The sequence below is a fragment of the Amblyraja radiata genome, chromosome 1 (genome assembly GCF_010909765.2).
Source record: "Amblyraja radiata isolate CabotCenter1 chromosome 1, sAmbRad1.1.pri, whole genome shotgun sequence".
NCBI classification, from domain to species: Eukaryota; Metazoa; Chordata; class Chondrichthyes; order Rajiformes; family Rajidae; genus Amblyraja; species Amblyraja radiata.
The window spans coordinates 181,460,440-181,470,786 of NC_045956.1; the positions used below are offsets into that span (position 1 = coordinate 181,460,440).

The 10,347-nt window shown below is 49.3% G+C and overlaps 1 protein-coding gene across 1 annotated transcript in view; it reads left to right on the forward strand.

Annotated features, from left to right (window-relative positions):
• spr (sepiapterin reductase) overlaps positions 1 to 659 on the forward strand; it is a 4,406-nt gene extending 3,747 nt beyond the window's left edge. Inside the window, exon 2 of the mRNA XM_033043083.1 lies at positions 309 to 659. Within this exon, the coding sequence (XP_032898974.1) occupies positions 309 to 532 (224 nt within the window). The 3' untranslated portion in view covers positions 533 to 659. The remainder of the gene's footprint in view (positions 1 to 308) is intronic.
• Positions 660 to 10,347: the final 9,688 nt, after the last annotated feature.

Consider the following 10,347-nt stretch of genomic DNA (forward strand, 5'->3'; position numbering starts at 1 on the left):
ACCAGGGGCCACAGTTTAAGAATAAGGGGTAAGTCATCTAAAACGGAGCCGAGGAAACACTTTTTCTCACACAGAGTGGTGAGTCTGTGGAATTCTCTGCCTCAGAGGGTGGTGGAGGCAGGTTCTCTGGATGCTTTCAAGAGAGAGTTAGATAGGGCTCTTAAAAATAGTTGAGTCAGGGGATATGGGGAGAAGGCAGGAACGGGGTACTGATTGTGGATGATCAGCCACGATCACATTGAATGGCGGAGCTGGCTCGAAGGGCCTAAATGGCCTCCTCCTGCACCTGTTGTCTATTGTCTATTGTCTATTGAACCCTGACCCTACACTGCACCCTACAGGGCCCTTGGACAACAGCATGCATGAGCAGGCTCGGAAGGAGACGGGAGACCCCGAGTTGCGGAAGATGTTCGTGGACATGCACCGACAGGGACAGCTGCTCACCTGCCAGGAATCGGCACGGAAGCTTCTGGAAATCCTGGCAAAGGACGAGTTTGAATCGGGAGCCCACATCGACTACTTTGACCCGTAACCAGTGATGGAAATGGGTTTTAGGACTAGGGGTGCTCTAAGGTCCGTGAGGCTGAGGTTAGGAAGGAAGGGGGATTTTTCATGTGCGGTCATGATGACATTCCGGGTCGAGACCCTTCTTCAGACTGACAGTCAAGGGGAAAGGGAAACAGGAGATATAGGCATATCTTCCATTCATTTGTCCTTAGTACCGTCTATATCTCTTGTTCCTCTTTCCCCTGACTCAGTCTGACGAAGGGTCTCGACCCGAAATGTCATCCATTCCACTCTATGCTCGTTGCTTTCGTCCGTCTGTCCGCTCGTTCGCTCGCCCTTGGGTTAAGTAGCGCAGGATAAAGCTGCAAATTCACGCCATTCCCCTCCCATTCCCAATCTGACCTTTCTGTCCTGGGCCTCCTCCATTGTCAGAGTGAGGCCCAGCGCAAATTGGAGGAACAGCACCTCATATTTCGCTTGGGCAGCTTACACCCCAGCGGTATGAACATTGACTTCTCTAACTTCAAATGGCCCTTGCTTTCCCTCTCTCTCCATCCCCTCCCCCTTCCCAGTTCTCCCACTAGTCTTACTGCCTCTGACTGTATTCTATCTCTGTCCCACTCATCCCCGACATCAGTGTGAAAAAGGGTCTCGACCCGAAACGGCACCCATTCCTTCTCTCCAGAGATGCTGCCTGTTCCATTGAGTTATTCCAGCATTTTACATAGATACATAGAAAATAGTTGCAGGAGTAGGCCCATTCGGCCTGTCGAGCCATTCAATGCCCAATCAGTACCCCATTCCTGCCTTCTCCCCATAACCCTTGATTCCACTGGCTCGAAGAGCTCTATCTGGCTCTCTTTTGAATGCATCCAATGAGTCGGCCTCCACTGCAGATAATTCCACAAATTCACAATACTCTGGGTGAAAAGGTTTTTCCTCATCTGAGTTCTAAATGGCCTACCCCGTATTCTTAAACTGTGGCCCTTGGTTCTGGACTCCTGCAACATCGGAACATGTTTCCTGCATCTAGCATGTCCACTCCCTTAATAATTTTATGTTTCTATAAGATCCCCTCTTATCCTTCTAAATTCCAGTGGATACAAGCCCAGGCGTTCCATTCTTTCATCATATGACATTTCTGCCAGCCTGGGAATTAACCTGGTGAACCTACGCTGCACTCACTCAATAGCAAGAATATCCTTCCTCAAATTAGGACCAAAACTGCACACAATACTCCAGGTGTGGTCTCACCAGGGCCCTGTGCAACTGCAGAAGGACCTCTTTGCTCCTATACTCAAATCCCATCATTATGAAGGCCAACATGCCATTAGGTTTCTTCACTGCCTGCTGCTTCTTTCATGCGGGGGCGGGGAGAAGAAAGGAAAAAGGAGGAGGAGCCCGAGGGCTGAGGGATGGGAGGAGACAGCAGGAGGGCTGAGGAAGGGGAGGAGACAGCAAGGGTTAACAACATTGGGAGAATTCAATGTTCATGCCCCCAGGATGCAGACTCCCCAAGCGGAATATGAGGTGCTGTTCCTCCAATTTCCGGTGGTGCTCGCTTTGGCCATGGAGGAGACCCAGGACAGAGAGGTCAGATACGGAATGGGAGGGGGAGTTGAAGTGCTGAGCCACCGGGAGGTCAGGTTGGTTATTGCGGACCGAGCGGAGGTGTTCGGCTAAACGATCGCCAAGCCATTACTGCACCATTAACTAATTGACTAAATCAGACTAATCATTCATTATTTCTATTAGCTGAAGGACAGAAAAACTGAACACTATATTCTAACTATGGCACAACCAATGATTTATATGTTTTCGATGAGCTTCTGAAGCATTATTTCCCATTTGAAATGTAGCATATCATTTGCTTTTGAAGGGTTGCATATCTGAACCCTGATTTTTTTAAATGTGCACATTTTATGCATCTCCTTTGTCTTGGTTCTTGGTTTCTTGGTCCTCCAAAATATTCCAACTGCAATTTAAACTGGAGGTGGTGGAGGGAGGACTTAAGCCAGAAAGGGTTATTGGGAAGAAAGAGCTACTTTAAATTTAGTTGCATCTGGTTGGGTAACTATAGTTGGGTGGAGATTATTCCATGCTTTAATTGTGCGGGGGAAGAACGAATTGCTGTACACATCTGTCTTTGTAGCTGGGATCACAAATTGGATCAAATGCCCTCGTCTGCTCCTAATTGGTTTGGGTTTGGTGTAGGTCTTGTGGTCTATGTCTAGCTGACCATTTAACATTTTGTAAAAACAGGACAAACGGTGAGTTTCACGTCTGTCTTGGAGAGGGTTCCACCCCAGAGAATTCAGAAGTTTGGTGACACTCGCTTCTCTCTCATAGGTGTTAGTAACAAATCGAGCTGCCTGTCTTTGGACATGTTCGATGGAAGAAATGTTTTTATTTGTGTATGTGTCCCATGCTGCAACTGCGTAGTCCAAATGAGGTCTAACGAGGTCCAAATGAGGTCTTTCTCCAAAATACATCATCGAGTTTTCGAGAGCGGAGAGAGGCACGGAGGCAGAGAGAAAATAGACAATAGGTGCAGGAGCAGGCCATTCGGCCCTTCGAGCCAGCACCGCCATTCAATGTGATCATGGCTGATCATCCACAATCAGTACCCCGTTCCTGCCTTCTCCCCATATCCCCTGACTCCACTATCTTTAAGAGCCCTATCTAGCTCTCTCTTGAAAGCATCCAGAGAACCTGCCTCCACCGCCCTCTGAGGCAGAGAATTCCACAGACTCACCACTCTCTGTGAGAAAAAGTGTTTCCTCGTCTCCGTTCTAAATGGCTTACCCCTTATTCTTAAACTGTGGCCCCTGGTTCTGGACTCCCCCAACATCGGGAACATGTTTCCTGCCTCTAGCGTGTCCAAGCCCTTAATAATCTTATATGTTTCAATGAGATCTCTCATCCTTCAAGAGAGAGAGAGGCATGGAGGCACAGAGAGAGAGAGAGGGGCAGGGAGGAAGAGAGAGAGAGGCACTGAGACAAAGAGAGAGAGGCAGAGAGAGAGAGAGAGGGAGACATGGAGAGAGAGAAGCAGGGAGGGAGATAAAATAAAGTGGAATAATAAAATAATGTGACATTACCTGAGACCATGCTCCTGGTCCGGCAGCCTCATTGAAGACTCTCGGACTATCTTTGATTGGACTTTACTGGCTTTACCTTGCATTATGTGTAATTCACGTTAATTCCTGTATCTGTACACTGTGGACGGCTCGATTGTAATCATGTATTGTCTTTCCGCTGACTGTGTAGCACCCAACAAAAGCTTTTCACTGTACCTCGGTACACGTGACAATAAACTCAACTGAAACTGAATGTGCGGGGCAGATTCTTTTTACACAGAGGGTGTTGGGGGCCTGAAACGCGCGGCCAGGGGTGGTTTGTGGTGGCAGGTACGATAGTGGCGTTGAAGGTGTTTTTGGATAGGCATTTGGAAGTCACAAGTTATAGGAGCGGAATTAGGCCATTCCGCCCATCGAGTTCACCGCCGTTCAATCATGGCTGATCTCTGCCTCCTAATCCCATTCTCCTGCCTTCTCCCCATAACCCTTGAACCCATTCTAATCAAGAATTTGTTTACCTCTGCCTTAAAAATATCCACTGACTTGGCCTCCACAGCCCTCTGTGGCAAAGAGTTCCACAGATTAACTACTGTACCCTCTGGCTAAAGAACTTCCTCCTCACCTACTTTCAAAAAGAGTTCCCTTTAATTCTGCGGCTGTGACCTCTAGTCCTAGACTCTCCCACTAGTGGAAACATCCTCTCCACATCCACTCTATCCAAGCCTTTCACTATTCTGTATGTTTCAATGAGGTTCCCCCCCCCCCTTCCCCTCATCCTTCTAAACTCCAGCGACAGGCCCAGTGCTGACAAACGCTCATCATAGGTTAACCCACTCATTCCTGGGATCATTCTTGTAAACCACCTCTGGATCCTCTCCAGAACCAACACATCCTTCCTCAGATATGGGGCCCAAATTTGCTCACCAGCGCCTTATAGAGCCTCAGCATGGAGGATATGGATCATGTGCAGGCAGAGATTAGATGAACTTTGCATCAAGTCCAACGCAAACATTGTGGGCCGGAGCGCCTGTTCCTGTTTCTGCGCCTATACCCCTCAGGTTCCTATTAAATTTCTTTAGTCAGAAGTTGGTGAATGTGCGGAATTCAATGCCGCAGACAGTTGTGGAGGACTAGTCAGTGGATATCAATGCATAGAGCCAACCCAAGAGGTCATAGGTTTAAACTGAAGGGGAAAAGCTTTAATAGGAATCTGAGGGATAACTTTTTCACACAAAGGGTGGTGGGTGTATGGATCGAGCTGCCGGAGGAGGTAGTTGAGACTGGAACTATCCCAATGTTTAAGAAACCGTTAGACAGGTACATGGATAGTCAATAGACAATAGGTGCAGGAGTAGGCCATTCGGCCCTTCGACCAGCACCGCCATTCAATGTGATCATGGCTGATCATCCACAATCAGTGGCTGCCTTCTCCCCATATCCCCTGAGTTTGGAGGGATATGGGCCAATCACAGGTAGGTGGGACTAGTGTAGCTGGGACATGTTGGCCGGTGTGGGCAAGTTGGGCCGAAGGGCCTTTTTCCACACTGTATCACTCTATGACTCTTGTATATCAATACAATCAATATGCATTCCGTAGTTAACCGGGGATTGTACCTACAGTATGTATGGCGATAATCTTAGTGATCTGCACGCAAAAATAAGAATCGTTTTGTACCTTGGTACACATGCTATTAAAGGAACCATTGAAGTATTGAACCATTGTATATCAGTACGTGTGATAATAATAATAACGAATTTTGATTAGTGCGGGTGTCAGGAGTTATGGGGGAAGGCAAGAGAATGGGGTTAGGAGGGAGAGATAGATCAGCCATGATTGAGTGGCAGAGTAGACTTGATGGGCCGAATGGACTAATTCTGCTCCTATCACTAATAATAAACCTAAACCATCCTTACTTGGAAATCCATCACCTTTACTTCATAAGTTCGTCCATTCTCCTGCCTTCTCCTCATATCCCCTGACAGAGCGGAGATGAGTAAAAACTTTTTCACTCAGAGAGTTGTGAATCTGTGGAATTCTCTGCCTCAGAGGGCAGTGGAGGCCAATTCACTGGATACTTTCAAGAGAGAGTTGGATAGGGCTCTTAAAGATAGCGGAGTCAGGGGATATGGGGAGAAGGCAGGAACGGGGTACTGATTGTGGATGATCAGCCATGATCACATTGAATGGGGGTGCTGGCTCGAAGGGCCGAATGGCCTACTCCTGCACCTTTTGTCTATTGTATATTGACACCCGTACCAATCAAGAATCTGTCAATCTCCGCCTTAAAAATACCCACTGATTCGGTCTCCACAGCCGTCTGTGGCAATGAATTCCACAGATTCACCACCCTCTGACGAAATAAATTCCTCGTCCCCTTTCTAAATGTTCGTCCTTTTATTTGGTTTCCTCCCACACTCCACGATGTACAGGTTTGTAGGTTAATAATCTAATAAACTAATGAACTAAGATAAACCAATTATGCCTGCACGTGATCCATATCGCTCTATTCTCCACATATCGGGCGGCGGTCACGGTGGTGCAGCGGTAGAGTCGCTGCCTTACAGCGCATGCAGCGCCGGAGACCCGGGTTCCATCCCGACCACGGGCGCTGTCTGTACGCAGTTTGCACGTCCTCCCCGTGACCTGCGTGGGTTTTCTCCGAGATCTTCGGTTTCCTCCCACACTCCAAAGAGGTACAGGTTAATTGGCTTGGTATGAAATGTAAAATAATAGTTCCCAATGCGTGTGGGATGGTGTTAGTGCGCGGGGATCGCTGGTCGGCGCAGACTCGGTGGGCCAAATGGCCTGTTTTCGTGCTGTATCTCCAAACTAAACTCAATTAAAACATGTGACAATAATTAACAATGAACTAAGATAAACCAATTCTGCCTGGGCCCAGTGGACTCGGCTGCGGGCCCATTGGACGACAATGTTGGCAACTCGCCGGTTTTCTGGAGCAACCACAGCTGCGCCCGCTGGACTGGAGGGCGGCAGCTTCAGCAGCTTCTACTGCCCCGGGCTGCGGAGTTTGAACCGGCCCGTTCGCGGAGCTCGGATGTGGCCGCTGGACTTACCATCACCCGGCGGGGTCACAACATCGGAGGCCTGGATCGCCTCAACACAGAGGGAGAACAAGGAGGGAAGAGACAAGGACTTTAAGACTTTAGCCTTCCATCACAGTGAGGAGGTGCCTGGTAGACTCACTGTGGTGGATGTTAAATCTGTGATAAGTGTGTGTTTTGTTATTTTATTCTATGTTATGACTGCAAAGTATACAATTTCGGACTGAAATGTGTGAATGACAATAAAGGATATTTACTTTACTTTATATCCATATCCCTCTATTTTCCATGTATCCACGTGCCTGTCCAAACCCCTCTTAAATGCCCCAAAGTTATCTGCCACCACCACCCAATTTGTACGCACCTACTACTCTCTGTCTACTGTGTATACTGACCAGTGAACTGGGCTGGTCCAGGAACGCTGGGGCCCTGTACAAGAAGGGACAGAGCCACCTGTACTTTATTGAGAAGGCTCCGCACCTTCAACGTCTGCAGTGAGATGCTGTAGATGTTCTACCAATCGGTGGTAGCCAGTGGCATCTTCTTCACTGCCGTGTGCCGGGGCAACAGGGTGAAGGTTGCCGACGCCAACAGCATCAACAAACTCATCAGGAAGGCTGGCTCCGTCCTGGGGGCGGAGTTGGAGTTGGATTCACGGGAGGTTGGTCTTGGAGGGGAGGATGCTCCTCAAACTGCGGAGCATCCTGGACAATACAGCTCACCCCCTCCGTGACACACTGGTCAACCTGAGGAGCACCTTCAGCAACAGACTGGTTCCACCAAGATGCAGCACAGAACGCCACAGGAGATCCTTCTTCCCTGTGGCTATCAAACTGTACAACTCCTCCCCCTTCTGTCGTGGGGTAGACTGAGACTGACCCTCCCCCCCCCCCCCCCCCCCCCCCCAAGCTTTCCACATCCCCAAACCTTTCCACTCGTCACTTTAATTTCACGTTTCATGTATTTTGTTGGCAGATCAATTTCAATCCTGGGATAAATAAAGTTCTATCGTATCGTAACGTATTGTATGGTATAAAAAGACTTGTCCCGTAAGTGTGAGACCAAGCGCAGGCTTGGCGATGGCTTCGCCCAACACCTCCACACAGTTCGTATTAACCAACCTGATCTCCTGGTGGCTCAGTACTTCAACTCCCCCTCCCATTCCGAATCCGACCTTTCTGCCCTGGGCCTCCTCCATGGCCAGAGTGAGTCTCACCGCAAATTGGAGGAGCAGCACCTCATATTTCGCTTGGGCAGTTTACACCCCAGCGGTATGAACATTGACCTCTCCAATTTCAGGTAGTCCCTGCTTTCTCCCTCCTTCCCCTCCCCTTCCCAGCTCTCCCATAACCACTGTCTCCGCCTCTTCCTTTCTTTTTCCCGCCCCCCCGTCCCACATCAGTCTGAAGAAGGGTCTCGACCCGAAACGTCACCTATTCCTTCGCTCCATAGATGCTGCCTCACCCGCTGAGTTTCTCCAGCAATTTTGTCTACCCTTTAGTGTAGGATATTTCCTCCCTGGGAAATTGGTTCATACTGCCTCTCATAATTTAATATTCCTCAGCCTCTGACCCTGCAGGGAAAACTGTCCCAAGTTTGTCCAACCCTCCCCATCGCTAATATCATGTATTATGTTTTGGGTTTAATTGGCTTCTGTAAATTGTCCCGTGTGTAGGATAGAACTAGTGCACGGGTGATCGCTGGTCGGCGCGGACCCGGTGGGCCGAAGGGCCTGTTTCCACTGGGGCTGAACAGTGGAGCAGCAGGTAGAGTTGCTGCCTCACAGCGCCGGTGACCCGGGTTCCATCCTGACTGCGGGTGCTGTCTGTACGTTCTCCCCGTGACCTGCGTGGGATTTCTCCCGGTGCTCCGGTTTCCAAAGAGGCGCAGGTTTGTAGGTTAACTGGCTTGGGTACGTTTTTAATTGTCCCTAGTGGGTAGGATAGTGCTCGTGCACGGGGTCAGCACTGGTCGGCATGGACTCGGTGGGCTGAAGGGCCTGTTTCCGCGCTGTACCTCTAAAGTCAAATTCTAAAGTTTAATACCCTATTTGGGCATACATAAAGCTCTCTCCCTCTCCCTCTCCCTCTCTCTGCCTCCCTCTCTCTCTCTCTCTCTCCCTCGCTCTCTCCCTCTCTCTCCCTTCTCTCTCTCTCTCTCCTTTCTCCCTCACTCCCTCACTCCCCACTCTCTCGTCGTCTCTCTCTCTCTCTCCCCCCCCCCCCCCTCTCTCTCTCTCTCCCTCTCTCCTCTCCCCCTCTCTCTCTCCCCCATTTCTCCCCTCTCTCTCCCCTCTCTCTCCCCCCTCTGTCCCAGTCTCTCTGTGGCCTTTCTCTCATCCTCTGCCCGATCCAGTGGCCTGTGAATGATTCTAGATGACGTGCTGGATTATAGCAAAGCCAACCTAATCCAATAAGGAGATAAAGCCGTACCTTGCTCCGGGGTTGTGTTTGAGTGTCTGCCCATTGCGATGTGAGTGTGTGGGGCTGGAGTCAGACTGGGGTCACCTGTACGTTAGAGTCGCCAACTTTCTCATTCCCAAATAGGGGACAAAAGGTCAAAATACGGGACAAATTCCCGAGCTGGCGGCAATTCGTTGACTGACTGGGCCGTGGCTGGGTGAATGATGAGTTGGCCCGGGTGCTGGACTGCACACAAAGCCCAGCCGGCGGGCCAGCTGAGGAGTTTTGTCCCGGGAGCTGGGCTTTGAGTCCGGCGCCCCGTCCAACTCATGAACCGACGATCGGCCGTGAGAAGGAGGGGTGGTGGTGGTGGTGTCGGCGGTAAGGTCGAAGGTTCGAAGGTGTTGCGTGCTATCCAGTCAGAGGAAAGACAATACGTCATTACAATCGAGCCATTCACAGTATAAATAAGCAAATAGCGTTTAGTACAAGGTAAAGCCAGAAAGTCCGATCAAGGATAGTCCGAGGGTCACCAATGAGGTAGATGGTGAGGCTACAAACTCTAGCTTGCAATCCCAGCACAGCCATGAGAGGGCGCCATCGTTCTCAGACCAGCCCTTCCACTGATCCAATGTTAAACTGATTTTATTAGTTTAGAGATACAGCGCGTAAACAGGCCCACTGAGTCCGGGCCGACCAGCGATCCCCGCACACTTACACTATCCTACACACACTAGGGGCAATTTTTATTTTAATACCAAGCGAAATAGAGAGAGTACAGAGGAGATTTACTAGAATGTTGCCTGGGTTTCAACAACTAAGTTACAGAGAAAGGTTGAATAAGTTAGGTCTTTATTCTCTGGAGCGCAGAAGGTTAAGGGGGGACTTGATAGAGGTCTTTAAAATGATGAGAGGGATAGACAGAGTTGATGTGGACAAGCTTTTCCCTTTGAGAATAGGGAAGATTCAAACAAGAGGACATGACTTCAGAATTAAGGGGTAACATGAGGGGGAACTTCTTTACTCAGAGAGTGGTAGCGGTGTGGAATGAGCTTCCAGTGGAAGTGGTGGAGGCAGGTTCGTTGGTATCATTTAAAAATAAATTGGATAGGCATATGGATGAGAAGGGAATGGAGGGTTATGGTATGAGTGCAGGCAGGTGGGACTAAGGGAAAAAAGTTGTTCGGCACGGACTTGTAGGGCCGAGATGGCCTGTTTCCGTGCTGTAATTGTTATATGGTTATATGGTAATGGAGGATATCCAACACGAATCACAGGAATTCGTGTCCAAAATC